The following is a 27,988-nucleotide window of genomic DNA, read 5'->3' on the forward strand; positions in this document are numbered from 1 at the left end:
TCATGTTCTATTCAATAGAAAAATTATTTTAGCTAAACTAAGAATAACTTAACATATGACGTTGCAAGAATTTTTTTTTATACTATTGCATGTGAATTCGACGCGATGAACCTCTCGATTTTAGCTATAATAATATTTCTACTAAATAGAATAAAATATTCTTTTCTCACCTTTTGGAGTTATTAGTTCTACCAAATATATAAAAAGACGATTAAACATTAGCGTTTCATGTAAAAATTCAAGAATGACTTTGAATCTTAACCCAAAGATAATGAACTATTTTGAACTTTCTTATTAGTTTAATATTTTATTTATATTTTTTAATTTAACATGTATCGTCTATTTTACAAGGAAAATAGTACACACTATAGTTATATCTATAACACTTACTTGAGGCATTTTATGGTAAGAAAAATTTAACTGACTGTGGAATGTATTTAAATAATACACAATTAAAGTGCAAACATGTTTTCCGAAGTAAGAGGAACATATTTATTACAAGTCAATGTAACGTTTGGAAATGAGTTGGAACCAATCAAAGCATTAATAAGAAATAAATTATGTGGTAAGACAAATAAAAGTGAATGCATTTTTTGTCATCAATGACATCATGTGACACCAAGTATGATTTTGTTACCAACCAAAAAATTTCTTTAAGATTTAGTAAGTCTTAGCTGTGTGTATACATAATATATATATATAGAGAGAGTTCCTTTGTAAACAAGATAGAAGTCGTATCGTTTTTTGGTGTTTTGAAAATGTCATCTTCAAATGGGAGTGAGTATTTCGAATCGTATAGTAATTTTGGGTGGCAGTCTAATGCAGATTCAGACGAAGATGAGTTGATGTGGGCAGCTTTAGAGAAACTGCCGTCCGAGAAGCGTACAAACTTGGCTTTGTTAAAACGCACGGATACTGTCGATGTTAGAAAGCTTGATCGATTCACTCGACAGCTTCTTGTCAACAATGCACTTGCTACTTCAGAACAAGATAATTTCAAGCTTCTCTACGACGTCAAACAGCGCCTTGATAGGTACGATAAAAATGGACTCACTTAGAAAAACTTTTTTTACTTGACCCTCGACAATGTGAACTAGCTCACACAGACAATTTGAATTCAAGTAACTCGTATAGTTTAAGACCCAAGAATCTATATCTTGGTTTATAGTTAATGATTTTGGCCAACTAATCGAGAAAAAGTTGTCTTTTTAAATGTAGGGTTGGATTGGAGATTCCAAAAGTTGAAGTGCGATACGAAAATATAACCATCTCAACAAATGTGAAAGTAGGTTCCAGAGCATTGCCTACATTATTGAATTTTGGTTATGATGTCATCGAGGTAATTAATAACTATTTAATTTAATTTGATGATTGTTGCTATGACGAGTATGATCTGTTATTGTTGATCGATCACCTTTGATTGAAATGCAGTTTGATAAATATATCCTCTGTGTCTGTTTCATGAAATGCAGAATATATTAGATGGACTAAGGATATTCAAACCAAGGAGACATTCCCTTACAATTTTGAACAATGTCACTGGCATTGTAAAACCTGGAAGGTAATCTTTTTATTCTCACATTACATGTATGTTACGTTGCAAAGTCAGTCATCCTACGCGACCAGCACTAAAATTGGTACGTATTACCTTTTATATATGCCGGTTTACCTGACCGCGGACCACATTCATGTGTCTGGTTCATAAAAAAATTTACAAACTGTTTCATGTATTCAACAGGCATTTGCAGCTTGTAAATTTTTTTTTGTTGTAAATTTACATTGTTCGTTTGCCACTAGTTATAAATTATTGTTGATTGCAACAATACAATGGATCCTATTAATTAATCTTTGTTTGTATTGCTATTGATATCAATAGGATGACTCTGCTTCTAGGACCTCCAGGTTCTGGTAAATCCACATTGCTTTTAGCTCTTTCTGGAAAGCTTGACAATGGACTGAAGGTCAGTAATACCGGGTGCATTAATTACTCGTTCCTTATATAACCCAAAATCAGTTTAATTGTTCCTTAACTGAAGTTGAGTCGTATGAAAGCACATACACTCATATACATATAATACATTAATTGAAGATCACTACTTTAAATGAAGTGATCTATTAGAAGATAAGGTTTATCTCAATCTGCACTGCATTTCGAGTAAATATTAATGAAATGCTGCGTTTTGGGCTGAAGGGACTGGAGATTTAGTAAGCGTTTGGACACGAATTGAGTATATAGTTAAAAAAAGAGAGTAGTATTTGGAGTTAAGTTGAAAAAGGATATTTATTGTGTTTCAACATGCATTTCACTTGAAAAAATATTGAAGTTTTGTGAGAGAATTTTTTTCGCTTGAAAAAACAGCTTCAGACCTGTTTTGAACCAATTTTTCAGAACTTGAGATAACTTTTTTCACGTTTGGAGCGAAAAATTTAGAAAAATAACACAATTTTATTTGGTTTCAGCGAACAGGCAATATTACGTATAATGGACATAAGGAGGATGAATTTTGTGTACAAACTACTTGTGCTTACATAAGTCAGATAGATAATCATATCGCAGAGCTAACTGCAAGAGAAACTTTCGATTTCGCAGCAAGATGCCAAGGTGCAAGTCATGGTTTTGGAGGTAACTTGTCATAACTTCTCTTCTACTCCTTAATGGATTAATTAGTATTTCACATAAAATCATTTTTCTCTGTCAAGTATACTTATCAATGTGCACAACCATTTATTATTTACTTGTTTTCAAAGCCTTTTCTATGCCATACACATAATGTAGCTGGTTGAACCATGTAATAACCTCATACTCTCCAATTAATTCTTTACTTTAATTTATAGTAACCATGTGGTCTCTGACACTAATACAATTAACATAATGGACTTAGCAATTCTCGATACGAATCAATTCCAAATTACATTTGAACTTAACCATTATGATATTAGCTCAAGCTATTTGAAACTATGCCTCCCTATGTACGAACCTTCTTCTAAGCTACTTCGGTATGCTGCATAATTCTATAACCTCAGTATGCCTTCACTAAACATTTAGTCTATGGTGGTTGTCTTTACGTCTTGCAAGGGAGTTTCCACTAATAAGCTTTTTTCCGGCACTTATTAAGTAATCCCTGCAACATACTTGTGCATCTCCACTGGCTCAAATCTCACTTCCAGTCTATTTTCACATCTAACAAATGAGCAAATGGTGGCACTTATCGGGGGATTCTTTTCACTAAAACCAAATTGGCAACTTGATCAATTTGGTGCTGCCGATTGAAATTCATGCCAGATCCCAAACAAATCATTAAAATTGAAAACCAATTCGTTGCAACCAAAACTGATTTCAAATTGCCACCAAAATAAGTTAAAATTGATTAGAAAAAAGTCTCAACATTTTTCTTAATAAGAATGGTGCCTTTCATCAAGAGCCATAGGTTGTCTCGTCCTGAAACTCTGGGAGTATAAATTTTTCTGAAGATAGCAAGTGCAAATTGTTTGTTGCCTCTTATTTAAGCCAGTCAAGGCATATCAGACATAGCATGTTTTCTTTCCTGATCTTGGCTTGTTATATATTATTCTTCTGCAGACTATATGAAAGACCTTGATCATTTAGAGAAGGAAAGAAAGATACGGCCAAAGTCTGAGATAGATGCATATATGAAGGTTTCATTATGATCATCCTTACTTTTTAATGCACTCTAAAATGACATGTCATAACTTTTTTGGGTTGTTTTCATGTTGAATATTGATGAAACAAATCAAAACATTCAGGCATCTTCTGTTGGTGGTACAAAGCACAATGTATCCACAGAATATGTCTTGAAAGTTCTTGGTCTTGATATATGTTCAGATACAATTGTTGGTAATGACATGATGAGAGGAGTTTCAGGTGGACAAAGGAAGAGAGTTACCACAGGTCACTCTCTCTCTCTCTCTTTACATATATTTTGTGAGTGTGCATGTATCTCTCTCTCTCAGTCACTCACTCACTCACACACACACACACAACAACAACAACCCAGAAACAATCACAATGCTTGAGTAGCATTTGATAGCCGTAGTCGAATAAATAGTTTGGTGATTTTCCTTGAAATATCTTATTTTTGGAAGTTTTTCTGATGGGGGCAGTGACATGCTTCGTGGAATTTAAGTTCTAGATTTTGCATGCTAATATTTCCCATCTGCAGGAGAAATGATTGTTGGTCCCAGGAAAACACTATTCATGGATGAAATTTCTACCGGACTTGACAGTTCTACAACTTTCCAAATAGTCAAGTGCATAAGAAATTATGTTAATTTAATGGAAGGAACTGTGATGATGGCTCTTCTTCAACCTGCACCAGAGACTTTTGAGTTATTTGATGATCTGGTGTTACTATCTGAGGGATATGTTGTTTACCATGGACCTCGAGCAGATGTTATTCCATTTTTTGAGTCATTAGGGCTTCAATTGCCATCTCGTAAGGGTGTTGCTGATTTTCTTCAAGAGGTACTTTCATTATGATACTTTATATCCCAGAATTGGACTTGGTACTTAATTAATGTCTTTTTATAGGTTACCTCCAGAAAAGATCAGGCACAATACTGGTCTGATACTTCCAGACCATATGAGTTCATTCCTGTTGAGGCAATTGCTGAAGCTTTTAGAAATTCCATATATTGTCAGGATCTAAAGTCATCTCTTTCGGCTCCATATGATAGATCCAAGAGCCATCATTTGGCTTTATCTATGACAAAGTTTGCTGAGTCCAGGTTGGAGCTCCTTAAGGGTTGTTTTTCAAGAGAAATGCTTCTAATGAGTAGGAATAGATTTCTATACATCTTCAAAACATGTCAGGTATTCTAATGTAGTTTTTTTTCTTTATCCCAAACTACTTCACTTACTTCTATTTGTCTCAGTTTACTTGACCCTTTTTACCTTAGATACAAGTTTTCCTATCTCCTATAACTCATGTGAGTGGAACCTCTCTCATTTATGTTACAGGTTGCATTTATGGGATTTGTAACATGCACACTGTTTCTAAGAACACGGTCACATCCCATGGATCTGGTGAATGGGAACTTGTACCTATCTTGCTTATTTTTCGGGTTGGTGCATATCATGTTCAATGGAAAATCAGAACTCCCTCTCTTAATATTTCGGCTCCCAGTATTCTATAAGCAAAGAGATAATTTCTTCTATCCTGCGTGGGCGTGGTCCTTCAGTAGTTGGATTCTGCAGTTACCTTACTCCATAATTGAAGCTGCTGTATGGTCTTGTGTTGTATATTGGACTGTAGGTTTTGCACCTGGTGCTGGGAGGTATATACAGTGTTCTGTTGACATCACACATACATATTTTATTGGTTATATTTTGCTTACACCGCCTTCATCTTTTTCGCAGATTTTTCCGTTACATGTTTTTACTATTTTCAGTACACCAAATGGGGATGGGTCTCTTTCGGTCAATAGCTGCTATTTCACGAGATATAATTATCGCAAATACATTTGGATCAGCTGCTCTACTAATCACATTTTTACTGGGTGGTTTTATCTTGCCAAAAGGTGAGCTTGTAGCTTTCTATCATTATAAATAGAATGTCATATTGAAAGAGGTTCCTTTTTTACAGAAATGATCAAGCCGTGGTGGGTATGGGCCTTTTGGGTGTCACCATTGTCCTACGCACAGCAAGCTATTTCAGTTAATGAATTTACTGCCACACGATGGATGGAGGTGTGGCTTATCTAGCATATGAAACCTGGATAGTTATTTATAGAGAATAAGCAGTTGTCTTTATATAAATTTAAATTTACATTTTGTAGAAGACAACAAGTGGAAATCTTACCCTTGGTTACGGTATTCTGCAATCCCATAGCCTACCAACATCTGGTTGCTGGTACTGGCTTGGAATAGGAGTTCTATTGCTCTATGCTTTGCTTTTCAACATTATTCTCACTGTAGCCTTGGCTTTCCTCAAACGTAAGTTACAAGCTCCTGTTACAGAAATTAGAGTCGTCATCATATTGATTCCAATATCTACTGGAGTCATTTATCGTTTTACTCCTGCAGCAATAAGAAAATCTCAGGCATATATCCCAGCTGATTCCAGTGGTGTAAATTCAGTTGCTGATGGTAAACTCATAATCCTCTCTCTTGGATTTTTGGATTGTGAATCGATGATCTATTTATCATAATCATTTGTGCAGGACCTGGACAAGGGGGGACTAGAAAGAAAGGAATAATTTTCCCTTTCCAACCACTGACGATGACTTTCCATAATGTCAACTACTTTGTTGACATGCCAAAGGTATCCACAAGGGATAATTTCGTTTATTTTGAATGATGAATTGTATTTCAAGATGGAAACATATATCCTTTCTCAGGGAATGAGTTCAGAAGGAATACCTGATAAAAAGTTGCAGCTACTGTCAAATGTAAGTGGAGTATTCTCACCTGGCATTCTTACTGCCTTGGTTGGTTCAAGTGGAGCGGGAAAAACCACATTGATGGATTGCCTAGCTGGTAGGAAGACTTCTGGACATATAGAGGGTGATATTAGGATATCAGGCTACCCAAAACAACAAGAGACTTTTGCAAGAATTTCAGGATATGTTGAACAGAATGATATACATTCTCCTCAAGTGACAGTTTTTGAATCGCTGTGGTTTTCTTCTTATCTCCGGCTCCCCAAAGAAGTGAATGAAAAACAAAGACAGGTTAGGAGAGATCATGCCTTTTCGTTTCATTTTTATGTTCCTATTATTTAACTTCATAGTATTGTGATTGATCTGTTTGGTTAAAACTCAGAACCCCTTTTGACTTTCTTATTTACAGGAGTTTGTTGAAGAAGTCATGGAGTTAGTGGAACTTGACTCTCTAAGGCATGCTCTGGTTGGCTTGCCTGGCAGTTCTGGCTTATCAACTGAACAAAGAAAACGTTTGACAATTGCAGTAGAACTTGTGGCAAACCCATCAATAATTTTTATGGATGAACCTACATCTGGTCTTGATGCACGAGCTGCAGCCATTGTAATGCGAACTGTTCGTAATACAGTAGATACTGGACGAACAGTGGTCTGCACAATTCACCAGCCCAGTATTGAAATTTTTGAAGCATTTGACGAGGTAAAATACCACAACTTTTCTCAAATAGAAAAAAGGCATGAGTTGTGCTAATGTGATGTTACAATTTTTAGCTTCTTCTAATGAAACGCGGGGGACAACTGATATATGGAGGAAAGCTTGGGGAAAAGTCGCAAATTATGATTAACTATTTTCAGGTAGGAACTTGGCTGTCCATTGCTGTTTCAATATGGTTGTTTCTACTATTCCGAAGTATACAATGTTCATAATGTGTAGAATGTATGCGCTTAAAATTGACCAGAAGCTTCTTATAATGTATGTTGCTGACTTGAATGTGAATTTTGTTAAATGCAATCTCCATTTTGAGATGATTCATTTGTTTAGCACTGCTTTCTGGTTATATTTTGCAGGGTATTCACGGGATTACCCAAATTCCTAGTGGTTACAATCCTGCAACCTGGATGCTTGAGATAAGTACATCAGCTGCTGAAGCGAAAATAGGAAAAGATTTTGCAACAATATACAAAAATTCTGAACAGTACAGGTGATTTTGGTGGACTTGTTTCAATTCCTGAAATTTATTATATATTTGTCTTTCATTTTTTTTGCCTTTTGACAATCTTGTGTTTATGTTCTATTTTTTTTAACATAGGCAAGTTGAAGCCTTAATTAAGCGTCTGAGTGTCCCACCTGAAAACTCAGAACCTATGGGCTTCACTTCCAAATATAGTCAAGTTGCAGTTTCTCAGTTTAAGATCTGCCTGTGGAAGCATAATCTCGTATACTGGAGAAGTCCATCATATAATTTTATGAGGTTGTTCTTCACAACAATGTGTGCATTGATTCTTGGTTCCATATTTTGGGATGTTGGTTCAAAAAGGTAACATATCCTTTATGAGATATCTATAGCTAACATATCATTTATGAGATATCTATAGAAAACTACTAGAGAGTTGTTCTAGTTTCTCTGTGTGAATTCACTTGTCATTTCTCTATTTGATGACAAAGTATATGGCTTTATACCATGCATCAGGTCTACATTTTAAAGTACAATAACTTCCTGAAAATGGTAAGAATGCAGAGGATGATTCAAATAACAGCTGAAGGAAAGCATTAAACAAATTAGTGTGACTTTCACATCTTAACAATTCAATAGTGGAGCACAACTGTTTGAGCACAGTGTATATTAGCGTTGTATTTGGACATAAGGAGATGCTTTGCCAAAAAAGCTAGAAACAAATATTAAGAACATAAAAAATTCTTCTGGTATAACTTTCTGTTCTTATTTTAAGCGTTGTTTTATGCATCGATCTATGGCTTAAAACAGCACAGCTTATTTTGAAGCTAGCAAACTTCAAAATCTGTATAATTCAAATCCATCGTCGAGTAATGGTGATTGTAGTTAAACAAGAGGATAGCTTAAACAGGATCGTTGGATTGGACCATACTGGGTTCTTTGTAGAAGAATGTACACTATGCACCTAGAAAAATCTTTTCCCACTAAAACGTGCATCTTTATAGCTATATCGTCTTGAAGATGGATGTGATGGCAAGAAATGGCATTTAGAAGTTTTGCTGGATAGGGTTGGTCTGCTAATAAGAAAATGGAGTTAGGTTCAACCAAGAGTAACCTTGAAAAAACTTGTGCTTTATGAAGAAAGATAGAGAATAAGCACCTTGAACCAAATTGCTTGGTGGTTTATATTAATAGTTAGAGAATATAGCAGTATCCAGATAAGATGGCTTGCGAAACTTATGTAATGAGTCCTACTGTTTAAGAAGGTATCTTTTCACTATAAAGAAAATACAATAGAAGAGCTTCAGCTGGCTTCTTCATGTTTCTTCCCTTTATTTCTGCCTTTTAAATTTGGAGTAATGGCTATGGATCTTGATAATTGTTTTTGCCCAAACCGTTAAAATATTGTGCTTGAAATGATTTGACAGGGACTCAACACAAAACTTGTTTGTGGTAATGGCCGCTCTTTATGCTTCAGTCTTGTTTCTGGGGCTCAATAATGCTTCTTCTGTACAGCCGGTTGTTTCCATTGAAAGAACCATCTTCTATAGGGAAAAAGCTGCAGGAATGTACTCCCCTCTACCATATGCAGCAGCTCAGGTTTGCATATTCACAGACACCTTTCGAAATTAATTTTACTAGCAAAAAACTATAAACTTATGATTTTGCTGATTGTCAAAAAGATCTGATATATGTATTGATGACTTCTGATGAACTTTTTCTTTTTTGGTCTATCAGGGTATAATTGAGATTCCATATGTCATGATCCAGACCTTATTATACAGCGTCATTACATATTTCATGATCAACTTTGAAAGGGCAGCGGGTATGTTATTATTTCAGTGGTCGTGGTTCTTTATGATCAATTATGTGTTGTCATTGCTCTTATACTTCTTCAGTTGTGGGTATGATAAACACTTCTTATGTTTGTTTATTTTGTAAAACTATAAATATGTACAACATATACAGGGAACTTTCTGCCCTTTCTAGGAAACGTGACAAAATCATTTGAATTTATATATTCTCTGCTGGTGTATTTATGTCCTTAACTTTCAATTTATAATTTGCTGGTGTTGCGGATTTTGAGTTTTATTCATAAATTGATTGCACTATCATGAGCCTTTTCCATGAACTGCACCTGTAACAGCTATTGTATTCCTTGCTTTTGAAGTCGGTGGGCTCATTGACTCACTTATGTATTATTGGATATCTTGCAGGCAAATTTTTCCTCTACATTCTCTTCATGTTTCTTACATTCATGTATTTCACCTTTTCTGGGATGATGGTTGTTGGTCTTACACCAACTCAACATTTGGCTGCCATCATTTCATCAGCTATCATTTCATTGTGGAGCCTCATGTCTGGTTTCCTAGTTCCAAAACCTGTAAGTATTTTTACTTCCCTCATCACTCGTCAAAATTGTGATTGTCGTGTTTTTGTTGAACTAGATTGCTTGAGATAAAATTTGCAGTGGTCAACCAAAACACGAACAATTCCCTTAAAGAAGAATGAAAATAAAGAAACATTTCATGTAGAGGACCACTATATGTAAAGTTACGAAATCTGCAAATAATTGGAAGTTGGACTCTATTTCGTGATTTCTGTTGTATCTCACTGTTGCTGCTCCTTTATAACTAAATGCTCATCAAGTTGCCCTAGACAGCTTTTTATGACTATTGGTCTTCATAAATGCCATTTTTTCCTGTCATTAGAGTATCCCAGGATGGTGGATATGGTTCTACTACATCAACCCTGTTGCATGGACGCTCCGTGGCATCATTAGCTCTCAACTTGGTGATGTGGAAACAAGAATTACAGGACCTGGATTTGATGGAACTGTAAAAGACTACTTGGAAGTCAGTCTTGGATTTGGTCCTGGGATGATTTGGTGGTCTGCTGTTATACTTGCTGGATTCTGCTTGCTCTTTTTCTCTGTCTTTGCAGCATCAGTCAGGCATCTTAACTTCCAAAAAAGATGAAGAGCTGTTTTAAAACTATTATCCTTCATTGAACCAAATGTACTTTTAATTTCAAAATGTGCTTGTTTGACAATAGTTTTGGATCCAGATTTGAATATGTTGTCAAGGAAAACAGGTTTTAGTGATAATATATATTAGACCTTAATGGTCTTGCTGTTTTCCAGTGCTCAATATAGTTCCCAAATGCTAGAGGAACTTTCTTTTTCTTCGCTTTAATAGGCAAGAAATGGCATTTAGAAGTTTTCCTGGATAGGGTTGGTCTGCTAACAAGAAAATGGAGTTACATTCGGTCAAGAGTAACCTTGAAAAACTTGTGCTTTATGAAGAAAGATAGAGAATAAGTACCTTGAATCAAATTGTTTGGTGGTTTATATTAATAGTTAGAGAATGCAACTCTTTTTTGACTCATTAAATAACAATAGAGTTATTTTTTGAACCAAATTATTGATGGCTGCGGCACTTTTAAATCAAACTATTAATTAAGGGATTTTTTGTTCAATTTTGCATAGTTTAAGGATATTTTTTTAATCATTTTCTGAATATAGAAACATATTATTTTATTTGACTGATTGAATTATAAGATTATCACAAGAGAGAAATAAAAGATTTTTACACGAATTCATAGAAGAGTGCAGCGATTAACATTCGTGAAACTAAATGGGAAAAGAAACTTTCTCCCAGTTTGGTTTTATTTCATGTGCCAAATACCCACACAATATATTTGAATGATACATTACCTTGTTATTTGGTAATAAGTTTCATAATTAACTAACGGGATGAAAGAATCATCTAGGATCAAATATAATACTATTTTTGTGAAATTTATTTAAGTAGATTGTATGATATTGATGGCCTAAACACTTAATAGGTTGGATGACTTTATTTGTAGATACTAACATCAAAAGTCAATAGGAAAACAATCTACCGTAAAACCTTACTAAATTAATATAGGAGAGATCATAAAATATTATTATTTTGTAAAGACATTATTTAATCGGTAAATTAATTTTTATTAATGTAAAAAGTGTTTTGAGATTGAATAAAGATAATTTTGATTACATCAAAATCATTATATCTTACTAAGTTATGTATCATATTTTTTGAATTCACATAAAATAAATAAATTTATTATACATAAAGTACAATGAATACATCAAAATCATTATCTTAATAAATTATGTATCATATTATTGTATTCATATAAAAAATAAATTCATTATACATAAAATATAATGTATGTGTATGATTCATTGTAATATATATATTTTTTTGTCACGTGATTTATTGTAAAATAAATTTAAGAATTCAATGATTCATTCCAAAAATATATTCATTATACATGATGTTCATTGTTTCTTAATAATTAAAATATTATTTATTATATCTTTATTAAAATCATTCAATGTATGACGGTGAGAGAAAAAAATTATAAAAGCAGCATAGGAAATTTCTTGAAGTCATATCCAAAAATGACTTCTCATTTAAAAGGTGTCACAAAATCAACAATGACACATCAAATACGTAAAACATTATGTGAGTATAAAAGAGATCATTCCTCATGAACTGAAAAAGATTTTCAGCCGCAACAATATCAAAACTTTTGAATACAATAAGAAAAGTTAAAGATGAGCTACAACTAGATTTAAAATCTAACAAAAAAACAAAACACAATAGAATCATATTTCACTAAATTGTCTTAGATGTATTTGTACTTATAAAAAAATATTAATTTATAATATTAATGAGATCATATATTTATATATGGGTCTTTTGAAAATATATTATTTTATCGAAATGAGTGATTTTTTTTATTGGTTCAAGTTGAGGCCGGAGGAAAATATTATCTTAGAGAAATTATTAATTATCGAGTATTAATTTAGTGAGATTTTACTGTAGATCATACGCTAAAAACTCTAAGCAATCACTTAATAAAAAAAGTGATCAAACAGTGACAATTAGGAAATATGTACTTCCATGGTTGAACATTAGTTAAAATGGACGTCATACAAAAGTTATAAAATTATTAATGTTTAAGTTAAATAAAATAATATTAAATATTTTAAAAGTTTAAAATGAGATTATTGTCGTTAGAGATAGATGTAAAGATCAATTGCGAGTTCAAAATAGAGTTATTTCAGCTAAATTATATGTTTAATTATTAAAAAAATTATTTTATATGTATAAAATATTAATTTTTAATCTCATAACTTAGGATTAAAATTTCGAGCCATAATTTAAATGGACCTACGAAATGCACAAATTAAAAAATTTGAGTTATATACGACGATAACAAATTTCACATTATCAACGAAATAAAAAAAAGGGCAGCCCGGTGCACTTAAGCTCCCGCTATGCGTAGGGTCCGACCGCAAGGGTATATTGTACACAGTCTTACATTGCATTTCTGCTAGAGGCTGTTTTCAAGCTTGAACCCATGACCTCCTGATCACATTGCAGCAATTTTACCAGTTACTGTCAGACTTTTCTTCGTTATCAACGAAATAGACTAAAAAAAAGGGGTAGCCCGGTGCACTAAAGCTCCCGCTATGCGCAGGGTCCGGAGATAATTAAAATTATATATTTTGTATTGTCGAGTTTTTTTCCGCGTGTATTAACGTTTTTTTCCGCGTATATTAACTAGTTCGAAAACTATAAAACAGATACCACCTGCGCATTTTAGAACTCATGACCATCATATTACGGAAGCCCGCTTATCATATACGCTACCGGCGCATCTTAGATTACGCCACCGGATTGCTGATCTTAACTACCTCGGTGACGATGTCTGATGTATACCCAAAACCCTGCTTAAGTCTTCCGCTAGTTTTCCAGAAAAGCTTGTTGGCTTTTTGGTATTCTTCCCTAAATCAATTTTCCCGGCTACTGTTAGATGGGTATTCTTGGAACCCTAAATCAGATTATCTTGGAAAATTCGAAACTCGAGACCTTGATATTGTGAAATTAACTTGGAATTCTTGCATGCATTCTTTTTTTAGAAAAAAAAAATCAAGAACTTGTAGTTATTGTTAAATGCATATTTTAAGGAAATCAAAGAAATTGTAGTTTTCAAGAATATATTGGCATTGCACACATCAAGAAATCTTTTAAAGAAAATTATGTTGTTATTCTGGCAGTGTGTCTTAAGGATGTTCAAGAATTTGGTGAGGGTCACAAGGGTTGTTGAGGAGTTGGCTTTCAACAGCCTCGATGCTGGTGCCACCAAGGCACTCATTTACCCTTTCAATGTTTCAATACTCTTTATGATTTTACTAGGTAATGAATGGAAATTTGTGGAGTTGTTCTTGAAGTATTGTGATTAAGTATTTTGATTTGTAGTATTTTGAATGAAGACACTCAATTGGACAAACTTTGGAAAATGCCCTCAGGCCATTTTCCTTTACATGGTTTAGACTTGTCGTTTCTTAAAAATGGAAAGGAAATGGTCTAGACTTTATTGTTTCTTAAAAATGGGAAACTGTGACATGTAAGAGAATGGGAAATTATATGGTTCATCTTTATGATTTTGTTAATATTTTCAGTAGAGGATCAGTAGGGTGTACTAATTTACCCTTTCAATGTTTCAATACTCTTTATGATTTTACTAGGTAAATGGTAATGAACAGAAAGTTGTGGAGTTGTTCTTGAAGGCCCTCACTCTAACAATTAAATTTTTCTTGGTAGTTCAATTATAAAAAGTTGTGATTTGTTGTATTTTGAATGAAGAATCTCAACTGGACAGACTTTCGTAAATGCCCTCAGTGGCCATTTTCCTTAAAATGGCCTAGACTTTTTGATTTTGATTGTTTCTTATAAGTTGAAAATTGTGCCATGTAATAGAATGGAGAATTATATGTTTTCTGATTTTGTTAATGTTTTGAGGATCAATAGAGGTGGGCTGCTGAGAATATGGCAATTCATGCTTATATGCAAATTTATGTTCCTTTGTTTGCTACTTCTGACGAGGGCATATGCTTTATATGAAAATTGATATACGTTTTCTCCTCTTAGTATGATGCTCCATTCTAGTATCATAAGAATTTTTTTTTCCAAATGAATATTCTTATATCGCAACTCTCTTTCTTTTTTCCATGAGATTTACTTCCTTATAGATTCTTTTTATCTTTGTTATCTTATAAGTAGTGTACTCCTAGTTTGAACTTAACCCAGTTCCACCATGTATATGTTGCTATAGGCAGTGGGACCTGCTATGTTAAGGTGGATGACAATGGCAAGCATTAGTTTCTTTGACATTGATCTAATGCTATAGAAAGTTTTGCTCAGTTTATTATTTTACTTCATCATCTGAAATTGTGCTTTCTTTTGAAGGATCTGGTGTTTCATGAGATGGACTGGTGCTGAACTGCTGATTGGAGAAATATATGGTAATCTTTTTGCAAAGTTTTTTTATTGGCATCATCTTTTCTATTGTATAGATGCTGCTGTACATAATTTCTTTTGCCTGACAACTATGATGTTCATAACTTGGAATGATTGTTATAGTCTATAGGATTGCATGCATTACCCAACCGATGGGCTGTTTGACGGTTTGTGTTCATTAGTATCTTTTTTCGAATGTTCTTTTATATACGGTTTTGTGGTTTTACCTGTAACTGGGAAAACTTGTATGTATGTACACAACACTAAATATTGATGCTTACATTTTGCTTTTATTGTAAGATGTTCATGTACATTCGATTCCTGGGCTTCATTTGCAATAAAATACTTTCTTTACCTGTAATGCCTCCCCAAAAGAGAAAGAGGGGGGGGGGGGATAAAGATGAAATATATATTTTGTTGCTGAAGTTGAGCTAGAACATACACATTGGCGCATAGGACTTTATGGAGACAGTATATGCACCTGTTTCTTTCATCTTCTGTTATGTTTCCTTTTTGTCTGGCATTCTAACTATGGTGTCGTATGCTTCCTTTACACCAGCAACATCAAATATGGCCATTCAGATGATATGCATGCTTTCGCAGCAAGCTTTGGTTTTCAAAGGAGAGGCTCTGAGCTATATTTCTGATGTTTCTTTGTTGGAAATTGTTACTAAACCTCACTGGAGGCCAAATGAATATCGGTAGGTTTTGAAGGTAAAGTTCTTTTGAGATTCAGTTGGTAGTATCCATTAGGATAGGTATAAAACTACTAACCTAGTGTTTGTTCTTGTCATTGTTTACAAGACGGCAAGTGTTTGTACCTTGGAATTGATGATTGTAGACAAGATGTTGGTGCAACAGGTAATTCTGTATAAGAGGCTCGATGTTGTGGGAATGCTCCTTAGAAAGAGCTGCATCACGACTAGACAATTATCTGACTATAGTCACGACTCTGTCAGAAAGTTATAGGAACGAGGTTTGACTCTATTCGAATGGTTGTCAGAGATTGGCATGACATCACTAGAAATATCATTGGAAAGAGGTCTTCTTGACCAGTTGCCAAAAAGAGGCATCTTCACTCTGTAATGACCACTGGAGAGAGATAAGATACTGAAGAGAGAATGATTGATTGTAAATGGTGCCAGGCTTTGGCTAAGGCTGCCTGCCAGCAGGTCTAACCTGTATGAGATACAATCCACATCTTAGAGGAACTAGTTTCATTTGAACACTAACGTCCTAACAGTTTTAATAAATACTAAAAATTATTAATTTAGAATGAGGGGATTAAGAAAATCTAGAATAGGTTGTGAGGAAGTGACAAATTTTTCTTATTTTTCTTTGATGAGTGGAGGAAGTGGGAACACATGTAATCAGAGGACTGCGTTTGGTTCCTCCTAGTTTTCGACTGAAGACCATGGACTAGATAGGATTACTAAATTTTCTTTCAACTAATTATGATGACATTTTGCAATGAACTTGAAAGGAAGCTATTGACTTTAATGCCATGCTATTTGTTAGAAATGCTGCTCATCACCAGCTCATAGTTTCCATTTTGTTTGACTTATCACCACAAAGAAAATACAAGAAATGGTGCGTGGGGGGTAGGCGTGGTTCTTGTTTGTCTATTTGACATGCATTTGAACATGTCACTTGTTCATTTTTGTTCCATGTTTATTGTGCTATCAAATTGCCAGAAATGATGTGCAGTGTTATACCTTTGTTGGCTCCATTGATACTGATTGTCTTAATCTTATAAAGTTATTTTGTTGTATTTTTTCAAGAATCTCTTATGGTGCCTGGTTGGATTTTAATGTTACTTGTAGGATTGGCCCATCCTTCTCTTTATTGAGGATACTGTCGCGAATCTCTAGACTGGAAGTAACACTGTTGGTGAGAGCAATTGTAAACATTTTTATGCAACATCACTTAGGATTCATTGTATTTGATGTTATTTGTACATGTGGCTTTGTCCACTTCACATTCCCTTCCCTGTAGGCTGTAGCTACCCACCTGCCTCACTAAAAGAAGTGTGTTAGGGGGGGGGGGAGAACAAATTGTGGAAGGTTGGTTAGTGGGAGAGTGTTACTTATGCATCAGATGGTGCAAAGCATTTCCTTGAAGTGTCATTTCAACTTGGAGTCTGTAACTTATTGAATTATCAGGTCCTATCGGAAAAAATGAGAACAACAACTTATCCTGATTCTGAGCAAGAATTGGTACATTTAATTTGATAATAAGTAACATTGATTTTGAATCTTTGACCATGCTTTTGCAGATCATGCTTGAAATTGGTTACCAATTACTACACAACTATGCTCCAAATTCTAAATTGGGGTTGGATCTGCAACATTCATTTTCAAACTTCAAGATCATTTACCAGGTAGATTACGATCTTTGTTTAAATTTTTATCACACAACGAATCTATGGAACTTGATAAAATTGCGATTTACTAGAAATTCCATTACACTAAACTTTGCAACATTCATTAAAGTTAAACCTAACTCTGAGCATGAAGTTTTATGTTTTGATTAAAGTAGGAACTTAAATCTGATTCACAAGCAGCCAACAGCTGTCACACTTCTTGTGGTAACATTCTCTAATACTTGCCTCTGTCATATTATACACTCAAAAAGTTAAGTACATGTAAACCATTTGCAAATCAGTCTTAGAAGGGAAAGGTATTGTTCTACTGATTGTAGTTGTTAATACAGGATTAGTTGCTCACCTACATTCTCAAACCTTTCTACACTTTATAGCTTATTGTCTTCAACATTCATATTCCTCCCTCTGAAGGATATATGCCTGTCTAAATGTGGAAAACAAAGCATGACAGGCAATTCTTCTCAGGTTGGTTATTCCTTTCTGAGGTATCAATAATAGTTCTGTGGTCCATCTTGTTGAATGAAAGCAAGAAGGATTTTTGAGGGTTTAAAGTCTTTCAAGTGTCATTTGTGCGCATTGTTTCTTAAGGTCCATTCTATGTTTTAATTGGGTTGATTAAAGCAAGTGAATTATGAATTGTTACTTATAAGGGAAGAGTTTTTTTGTTCTAATACCATCAGTGCTAGCGGTTCTCTCTTTTTGAATTATAAGGCCATGAAGCTTGAATAGCTTCCTACTTAATTTGGAAAACTATTCATGCCATCATTCATGTTTTAGGAAATACTCCACTAGATAACAAGATTCTCTTGCATGTGTTTCATAAGAAAATGATTATTTTCTTGATAATATAGGTTCCTTATTTTGTGCATCAATCTAACTGATGTGAATCTGTTAGAATTTATTCAACAAGTTAGTCCAGTCCATCGACTCTAACTAGCTCTCATATTTTTCTCCTTCATTTAACTCTAATCTTTCTCATGGAATCTTGCTTAAGTTCTTGCTTAAATGCCATGTCATGTTCTCTGAATAATGTATTTGCAACCCATAGCTTGCTGATACAGATGGATCATCAATAGTATCCCCATCAAGACTTGGGTCCTGAATAATCAAGACTTGCATGAGTAAGTTAATATTGAACTTGTCAATTTGGAGCTACCTTGATGCTCTCTTGCCTCCACCCACCCCCACATAAGAAAAAGAGAAAGATCAGGGAATTAGAACAAAAAATGATTTAAGATATTTTTCTTTATTCCTGATGTCTTTGTTCATTTGTGTTGGAACAATAACTTCGATATGGATAGAGTGGAACAGATACAGAGGAATGAGGATCTATGCAACAACCATCTGATTTTGTGGGTGAAGCATAATTGATGGATTGATTCCTGATGTTGCTATTCTATTTATTTGTTTATTTTCGTAGGTGCAATTATGTTTGGAGATGCGTTGTTTCCTTTAGAATATTCTCTCATTGTTGAGGAGTTGAAGCAGAATTCATTGTGTTTTCAAGTGAGTGAAAAAATGCATTTCAGGAAATATCTGTGTTGGTGGAACTGCATTTGATGGTATGTTTAAGAGTGGAATTCCATACTATTAATGACCGTAATTTTTGATATTTATATATGTTTTTTTGTTGATCACTTCTGTATGTAGAGATGTTTGGTTATTTATTCTAGCTGAAGTTGAGCTGGAACATACATATTGGTGCTTAAGTACTTTTAGCCCAGCTTATGGAGACAGTTTATGTGCCTGCTTTTTTCATCGTCTGTTACGTTTCCTTTTTGTCTGGACAGTCTAACTATGGTGTTGTATGCTTCCTTTACACCAGCAACATCAAAATACAGCCATTCAAATGATATGCATGCTTTCCCAGCAAGCTTTGGCTTTAAAGGTGAGACTCTGAGCTCTATTTCTGTTGTTTCTTTGTTGGAAATTGTTACTAATACTCACAGGAAGCCAAATGGATATAGTAAGGTTTTGAAGGTAAAGTTCTTTTGAGATTTAGTTGGTATCTATTAGGATAGGTATAAAATTACTAACTTGGTCTTTATTCTTGCCATTGTTTACAGGACGGCAAGTGTTTGTACCTTGGAATTGAAGTGTTTGTACACTTGCCATTGTTTACAGGATGGCAAGTGTTTGTACTTTGGAATTGGTACAACAGGTAATTATGTATAAGCCTACAGGACACGAGTTGACTGATGTTTTCTAATTAGGAAATTTTTTGGGATTTTTCTTTTTGCAGTCATTATTCGTGATATATTTTACAACCAATCAGTTAAGAAAGTTCTGCTCAGTTTATTATTTTACTTCATCATCTGAAGTTGTACTTTCTTTTGAAGGATCTGGTGTTTCACGAGATGGACTGATACTGATGGGAGAAATATATGGTAATCTTTTTTCAAAGTGTTGTACTTACATCATTTGTTCTATTGTATTGATGTTGATGTACATAACTTCTTTTGCCTGACGACTATGATGTTCATAACTTGGAATGATTGTTGTAGTCTATAGGATTGCACGAATTACTCAACTGATAGGCTGTTTGATGGTTTTGTGTTCTTTAGTATTCTTTTTACAGATGTTCTTTTATTTACATTTTTGTGGTTTTACTTTTAATTGGGCAAACTTGTATGGCTGTACACAACACAAAATATTGATGCTTACATTTTGCTTTTATTGTAAGATGTTCTTGTACATTGATTTCCTGGTGCTTCATTCGCTATAAAATACTTTCTTTACCTGTACTGCCTCCCCAAAAAAGCGGGGGGGGGGGGGGGAGGGGGGGGGGGAATAGTGATAAAATATATATATATTTTGTTGTTGAAGTTGAGTTGGGCCATACACATTGGTTCATAGGACTTTTAGCCCAGTTTATGGAGACAATATATGCGCCTGTTTCTTTCATCTTCTGTTCTATTTCCTTTTTGTCTGGCCATTCTAACTGTGGTGTCGTATGCTTCCTTTACACCAACGACATCAAAATACAGCCATTCAGATGATATTCATCCTTTATGTGTTGGAAATTGTTACTTAAACTCACTGGAGGCAGAATGAATATCGTAAGGTTTTGAATGTAAAGTTCTTTTGAGATTCAGCTGGTAGTATCCATTAGAATAAGTATAAAACTACTAACTAGGTCTTTGTTATTGCCATTGTTTACAGGACGACAAGTGTTTGTACCTTGGAATTGATTATTGTAGTTAAGATGTTGGTACTACAGGCAGTTTTGTATAAGCCTACCTTACACATGAGTTGACTGTTGTTTGCTAATCAGGAAATTTCTTGGGATTTTTCATTTTGCATTCATTTTTCATGATGTATTTTACAACCAACCAGTTCGAAGGAAGCAAATTGTTACAAGAAAGGGAAGAAGGATTAGAAAACAGAAAGTTGAAGCAATTAAAATGTAGTTGTAAATTGCTACAAAACTGCTGGGAAGAAGAAGAGAAAGCTGAAATATTTTAAGTATTCTACTTATTTCCTAGATTGATAATTGCATAGGCTACACACACATATATATAGTGTGTGTATGAGGACTACAAACCACAAAACAAGCAAAAATATAAAACTCACACAATACATATGTGGCCAACTATCCACCACTCTTTGTGGCCAACTAACCATCACTTATTGTGGCCAATTGACCATCACTTAGTTTTAAATAAAAGACTTGGTTACTACATAAAAATATCTACTAAGTAGGAATTTCTTAGATAAATCTTAATTTTCTAACACTCCTCCTTAAGATTTTTCATTGAAACTCCCTGCAACAACCTTTGAATCTCAAACTTATTGATGGGAAGAGCCTTGGTTAGAATATCGGCTTGTTGTTCTTCACTTCTGCAATGCACCAGCTTAACTTCCCCATTCTTCTCGCCATCTCGCAAAACATGGAATTTGATGTTGATATGCTTCGTCCTTCCATGTTGCACTGGATTTTTAGCCATAGCAATGGTTGATTTATTGTCTACATAGATCACTGTTGGTTCTTTTGGCAAAAGATCTAATTCAAACAAGATTTTCTCAACCAAATTCCTTGATTTGTAGCAGATGCAGCTGCCACATACTCGGCTTCTGCTGAAGATTGAGCTATGATATCTTGCTTCTTTGTGCTCCAAGAAAAAATGCCTGAACCAAATGAAAAGGAGTAACCAGATGTGCTTTTGTAATCATCCATACATCCACCCCAATCGCTATCTGAATAGCCAATAAGAGATCCATTCTCCACACTTCTATACCAAATGCCATAATCAGTTGTCCCTCAATATACCTCAACACCCTTTTAGCAGCTCCAAGATGCTTGGTTCTAGGACATTACATATATCGGGAAAATAAACTAGTTGCAAACATCACATCTGGCCTGGTAGCAGTCAGATATAACACGCTGCCAATAACGCTCCTATAAAGTTTTGAATCTGCCCGTTCTTCTCCATCAGCCTTCATTAACTTTTCATTCACAACAAGTGGAGTTGCAACAGGTTTGCACTTATCAAGCTTGAAATTTTTTAAGCGATTCAGGGCATACCTCTTTTGGAACAAGAAAATTCCTTCAGAAGATTGAGAAATTTCCATTCCCAAGAAGAACTGCATCTCCCCTAGATCATACATTTCAAAAACTTTTAGCATCGCATATTTAACTTCTTGAACCGCAAGAGAATCTTCACCTGTGATCATCAAATCATCAACATAAATGGATATCACAATTAGCTTTCCATCAGCTTGCATTTTGAAGTATAAAGTAGGCTCATTTAGGCTTCGGTTGAAGCCTTGAGATAACAAATGAGTATCCAACCTACTGTACTAAGCTCTCGGAGCTTGTTTAAGACCGTAGAGAGCCTTTTTAAGCTTATACACCTTGTCTTCTTCACCTGCAACTATAAAACCTTCAGGTTGTTCAACATAAATATCTTCTTCAAGAAATCCATTTAGAAATGTAGATTTGGCATCTAAATGATAGATTTTTCACTTGTACTGTGCTGCAAGAGCAATTAGAAATCTTACTGTCTCATGCCTCGCAACAAGTGCAAACGTATCTCCAAAGTCCACTCCAGGCTGCTGGGAATAGCCTTTAACTACGAGCCTAGATTTATGTTTGAAGATGGATCCATCTGGATTGAACTTCGTTCTATAGACCCATTTAACACCAATAATGTTCTTTTGTTCGGGCCTATCAACCAGCTCCCACGTATCATTTTTATTAATCATGGCAAGCTCCTCCTCCATTGCGGAAATCCAAGCTTCACGACTTGCTGCTTCTTCAAAGGAAGATGGTTCCACAAGAGCAAAATTGCATTGTTCATAAACTTCATCTAGTGACCTGGTTTTCAAAACTGGAGAATCAGTTGTCAATTCAACATTTGAAAGGTGTCCTGCTCCAGTAATAGGACTGGAAGAAATATCACTCGTCTGCAGATTTTGATCTGCAACTGAAGTGCTGCCATCTTGGTTCTTCACAACAATCTCTCAATCCCAATCATAGTAGCTAGACTCGTCCATCCCAAGATCTCTACTGATAAGCACCTTCTTCGTACAAACATTATACACTTTGTACCCTTTTGCAGCTGTGCTATATCCCAACAGAATACAGAGTTCTGCCTTGTTATCCAATTTGCCTCTTTTAGCATCTAGAATATGTGCATAACAGATTGAATTAAAGACTTTTAAGTATCTAGCAGACGGCTTTATACTCCTTCATGCTTCAAATGGTGTCATGTCTTGGAGTGCTCTAGTTGGTAACTTGTTTAGCAAATAGACTGCAGTATTGACTGCCTCAGCCCAAAAATATTTAGGCATCTTCTTTTCTGCCAGCATGCATCTTACCATCTCCATCACTGTTCTGTTCTTCCTCTCAGAAACCCTGTTTTGTTCTGGAGTGTAGCTTACAGTGAATTGTCGTTGAATACCTAAGTCTTTACAATACTTGCTGAACTGATGTGAAGTATATTCAGTTCCATTATCTAACCTGATATACTTCAACCGGCAGCCACTCTCCCTTTCTACCATAGCCTTGAATTCTTTGAAAATAGAGAACACCTGAACTTTGCTACTTAGAAAAAAGACCCATGTCATTCGAGTAAGGTCATCTATAAAGAGAATAAAATATTTATTCCTACTCAAAGAAGACGTCCTCATCGGTCCACATATATCTGTATGAACCAACTCTAGCTTTTCCTTCGCCCTCCAAAGACTTCCTTTAGGAAAGGATCGTTTATGCAATTTACCAAATTGACATGACTCACAAACATCTCGGCACATGTCAATTTTGGGTACATCAAGCACCATACCCTTGGATTGCATATACACCAATGAACTAAGGTTGTAATGACCGAATCTTTTGTGCCAAAGCCAAGTATCACTCATTTCAACATTGAAAGAGCAACTTTCAGCAGAATAGCATGAAATTGGAAAGGAATTGCCAATCATGCTAATTTTAGCTACTTCACAACCTTTAGGATCATAAATGACACATTTTTTTATCCTTAAAAGTAAGTGAGTAATTATGATGAAGTAACTGAGCAACACTCAACAAGTTTTGAGTTAAGCTTGGCACATAAAGAACATCATTTATGATTTTCATACCTTCATCCACAGGAAATTTTACGGACCCTCTACCTTGAGCTTGCACCAGTGCACCATTTCCAAGCTTCACTTTGGTACTATCAGACCTGTCCAAGCTAACAAACAGATTTTCATCAATCGCCATGTGCCTTGTGCACGCACTATTGACATACCAATTGCATCGATCAACATGTGATGTGTGCGAAGCCATGAATACCTCCTCCTCTGTTTTTTCAACTTGGTGATCTTTCGCAAAATTTACTCTTTGGGAAGACTGACCACTTTGAGTTTGCTTTTGCCTACAATACTTCTCAATGTGCCCATATTTCTTGCAATATCTGCATTGAATAAGGGACCTCTTGGACTTCTGCCAACAATTCTTCTCCAAGTGGTTTGTCTTCTTACAAATACCACAAGGTGGAAATTTACCTCTCCTCGATGATTCACCTTGGTATCCACCAGATTTCACCTCTCCAGAGTGGTCTAAAGAGACCTTTTTTTCTTTCTTTTGTTGCCTGAATTTATGCCTTACTTGAAAGGCATCTTCGACTGTCCCTTCGCTTCTCATGGTTACCCATTGCTCTTGGATTTGCAATTTAGAGATCAGCTCAGCTATTGAAAGAGTAGTCAAGTCACAAGACTCTTCAATAGCTGAGATTTTTGATTCAAACTTGTCTGGAAGGCTGACCATGATCTTCTCTACAACCTTCTGGTCTGGAAAGTTTTCACCAAGTATCCTTATTTGGTTCACAATATCTATCAGTTTGGAAGAGTACTCTTTCACACTATCCGAATCCTTCATCTTCAAGAGCTCAAACTCTCTCTTCAAAGCTAAGACCTTAACGGACTTAACTCTATTGCTGCCTTCAAACTCCTCCTTTAGCTTATCCCAGGCTTCTTTGGCTGTCTCACAAGCCATAATCCTTGTAAACATCACTTCCATAAGGCTGAAATATATGCAAGTGAGAGCTCTTGCTGATTTAGTCACCAACTCATCATACTTTTTTATATCATTGAGAGTTGGGTTGTCTCTTAATGGCTGGACAACAAGTTCTCTTCTCTCAATGACATCCCACAATTTGAGAGCCTTTAAATAGGCCTTCATTTTAATGGCCCAAATATGATAATTATCGCCAGAAAAAATCGGATGACCCATCGTTGGTTGATTTTCTGGTGCCATGTTTTCTAGCAAACAGATCCAAGAAAAGGCTTAAAAAAAGATGAGCCAATCAACAAAAAAAACAAATTCAGATCCCGTAAGAAATGGGCTCTGATACCATGTTACAAGAAAGGGAAGAAGGATTAGAAAACAGAAAGTTGAAGCAATTAAAATGTAGCTGTAAATTGCTACAAAACTGCAGGGAAGAAGAAGAGAAAGCTGAAATATTTTAAGTATTCTACTTATTTCCTAGATTGATAATTGCATAGGCTACACACACACATATATATATATAGTGTGTGTATGAGGACTACAAACCACAAAACAAGCAGAAAAAAAAAACTCAAACAATACATATGTGGCCAACTATCCACCACTCTTTGTGGCCAACTAACCATCACTTATTGTGGCCAACTGACCATCACTTAGTTTTAAATAAAAGACTTGGTTACTATATAAAAATATCTACTAAGTACGAATTTCTTAGATAAATCTTAATTTCCTAATACAAATGCATTCCAAGTACTTCTAGTTTTCTCACAATTCAAACAAATGATTAATATTGATTTACGTACTTCTAAATCTGTACTCTGTCCTGTTTGATCTTTTGGTTTGCATAAATAATCTAGTAGCCCAAAGAGGGTCTTGCATTCTCTGAAAAGAGTCTCTGCTAAGAATCGCCCTTGTGCATCCCAGTGTCTCCTTCAAAATTGTTGGTATTTAAAGGCCTGTCTCTGTTACACCAGCTAACTTAAGGATAATTCCTGTCTGGTTTCTTAGATTTTGTTCATTTGCATGCCGTGAGGATGACCTGCTTTGCACACGTGCTTCTCCTTCCCCATTGCAGCTATTGTCCAGTGGGTTTGGGATTCATCTGAGTTCCCTTAATAAATCGAATGCAAGCGATGGTCCATTCAAGCTCTCAGGATATATCTCAGGTCCTGATACACAGTGAAGGTATACCGACCCAAACTGATGGATAAGAGATGTGATAAATTGTCTTTTCTACACTTTATTTCCCTATTATATCAACTTATTTTAGTTTATTTTCCTGAACAAAGAAAATGGAAAGCTAATCTTTGGTTATCATTTACTATTTTCCCCTGATTTCAAATTACAGAAGCCCTCTCAACTGCAAAACCGGAACTTCATAAGCTATCGGCGCATCTTAGGTACTCCACTGGATCGCTGCTCTTAACTGCCACAGTGACGATGTCTGATCAAAATCTTAAACCCTATATCAATTTTTCCGCTGATCTATCTGCTCAAGTAATACTACTGCTCTTTCCATGATTTTTTTTTGATCACTACTGTATATTGAGATGTTTTGATTATTTATTCTACCTAAGTTGAGTTGGAACATACATATTGGTGCTTGGTACTTTTAGCCATCTTATGGAGACAGTATATGTGCATGTTTCTTTCATCTTCTGTTATGCTTCCTTTTTGTTTGGCCATTTTAACTATTGTTTCTTATGCTTCCTTTATACTAGTGACCTCAAAATACTGCCATTCAGACGATATGCATGCTTTCGCAGCAAGGTTTGGCTTTAAAAGAGAAGGCTCTGAGCTCTATTTCTAACGTTTCTTTGTTGGAGATTGTTACTAAAGCTCATGGGAGGCCAATGGATATCGTAAGGTTTGAAGGTAAAGTTCTTTTGAGATTTAGTTGGTAGTATCCATTAGGATAGGTATAAAACTACTAACTTGGTCTTTATTCTTGCAATTGTTTATAGGACGGCAAGTGTTTGTACCTTGGAGTTGATGATTGTAGACAAGATGTTGGTACAATAGATAATTCTGTATAAGCCTACCTGATACATGAATTGACTGTTGTTTGCTAATAAGGAAATTTCTTGGGATTTTTTTTTTGTAGTCATTGTTCGTGATGTATTTTACAACCAACCAGTTCGAAGGAAGCAAATGCACTCCAAGTACTTATCGTTTTCTCACAATTCAAACAAATGAAAAGTATTGATTTACATACTTTACCTCTAAAGCAGTACTCTGACCTGATTGATCTTTTGGTTTGCATATATGATCTGGAAGTCCAGAGAATGTCTTGCATTCTCTGAAAGAGTCTCTGTTCTCGTACATCCTCTCCTTCAAATTATTGATATTGAAAGGTCCTTCTTTGTTACACCAGCTAACTTAAGGATATTTTCTGTCTGGTTTCTTGAAATTTGTTCGTCTGCATGCAGTGAGGATGACCTGTGTTGCACACATGCTTCTCCTTCTCCATTACCTCTATTGTCCAGTGAGTTTGGGATTCATCTGAGTTCCCTTAACAACTTGAATGCAAGTGATGGTTCATTCAAGCTCTCAGGATACATTTCAGGTCCTGATATCCCAAATTAATTTGGAAATTGAAAAGACTATATCACTTAATTATGTAATTTGAAGGGATGCATGAAAAATTAAAAGGCTATAATTAGTTATGTATATTGTATGAAATTTAAAGGGTTACATCACTGTAAATAGGCTTATATCCACCATGGTATGGAATACAAATGGGTACATCAGAACTATGGTAGACATACATTCATATTTTATTCATTGTGATTTTATCTCTGTAAATAAATTTTTATATGCATAATGTCATTTTCTGTTGCATTCTTAGTAAGTATAGATCCTTCTGTTTGATTCAATCTAAATGGTAATCTTGTGTTTTTTTATAGGTGTACTACAAATATATGATAGAGAAAGAAGCTATGAATTGTACTTTAAGCAAATTCAATGAGGCAGATCTCACATTTTACACAATCAAAGAAGAGAAGAGGCTAAAATTTCAAATAAAAGAAAGGTAAAAACTATTTTGCAATTTTGACTTTTCTTAGTTGGATTGTTGGATAAAGAGAAAAAGGGGAGAAGAAGTGTAGATGATGGAGAAAAATTAGAGATTTCGATGTTCGATTGATAATAAATTCTTTCACTTGCAGCGGTTATATCAACATCTTCA

The 27,988-nt window shown here is 34.9% G+C and overlaps 1 protein-coding gene and 1 long non-coding RNA gene across 2 annotated transcripts; both read left to right on the forward strand.

The window, feature by feature from the left end:
- Nucleotides 1-741: 741 nt before the first annotated feature.
- Nucleotides 742-10,688, forward strand: LOC129875278 (ABC transporter G family member 31-like). Its single transcript, XM_055950730.1, has 24 exons — nucleotides 742-1,033; nucleotides 1,219-1,339; nucleotides 1,473-1,561; nucleotides 1,877-1,961; nucleotides 2,461-2,623; nucleotides 3,581-3,657; nucleotides 3,766-3,910; nucleotides 4,182-4,483; nucleotides 4,550-4,831; nucleotides 4,979-5,295; nucleotides 5,378-5,538; nucleotides 5,604-5,707; nucleotides 5,797-5,953; nucleotides 6,044-6,106; nucleotides 6,181-6,281; nucleotides 6,358-6,690; nucleotides 6,809-7,099; nucleotides 7,171-7,254; nucleotides 7,468-7,601; nucleotides 7,710-7,937; nucleotides 9,002-9,173; nucleotides 9,312-9,399; nucleotides 9,791-9,957; nucleotides 10,286-10,688. Exons 1-24 carry the CDS (start codon nucleotides 759-761, stop codon nucleotides 10,550-10,552), a joined length of 4,206 nt encoding a protein of 1,401 aa, XP_055806705.1. The 5' UTR covers nucleotides 742-758; the 3' UTR covers nucleotides 10,553-10,688.
- Nucleotides 10,689-13,233: 2,545 nt separating this feature from the next.
- On the forward strand, nucleotides 13,234-27,967 carry LOC129875037 (uncharacterized). Its single transcript, XR_008763050.1, has 16 exons — nucleotides 13,234-13,507; nucleotides 13,687-13,825; nucleotides 14,879-14,934; nucleotides 15,489-16,819; nucleotides 17,205-18,874; nucleotides 19,103-19,200; nucleotides 19,379-19,473; nucleotides 19,652-19,699; nucleotides 25,810-25,986; nucleotides 26,150-26,298; nucleotides 26,523-26,676; nucleotides 26,766-26,810; nucleotides 26,906-26,963; nucleotides 27,079-27,155; nucleotides 27,231-27,367; nucleotides 27,708-27,967. It is a non-coding gene; the product is annotated as an uncharacterized LOC129875037 (long non-coding RNA).
- The last annotated feature ends 21 nt before the right edge of the window (nucleotides 27,968-27,988 follow it).

The sequence above is a fragment of the Solanum dulcamara genome, chromosome 11 (assembly GCF_947179165.1).
Source record: "Solanum dulcamara chromosome 11, daSolDulc1.2, whole genome shotgun sequence".
In the NCBI taxonomy this organism is placed as follows: domain Eukaryota; kingdom Viridiplantae; phylum Streptophyta; class Magnoliopsida; order Solanales; family Solanaceae; genus Solanum; species Solanum dulcamara.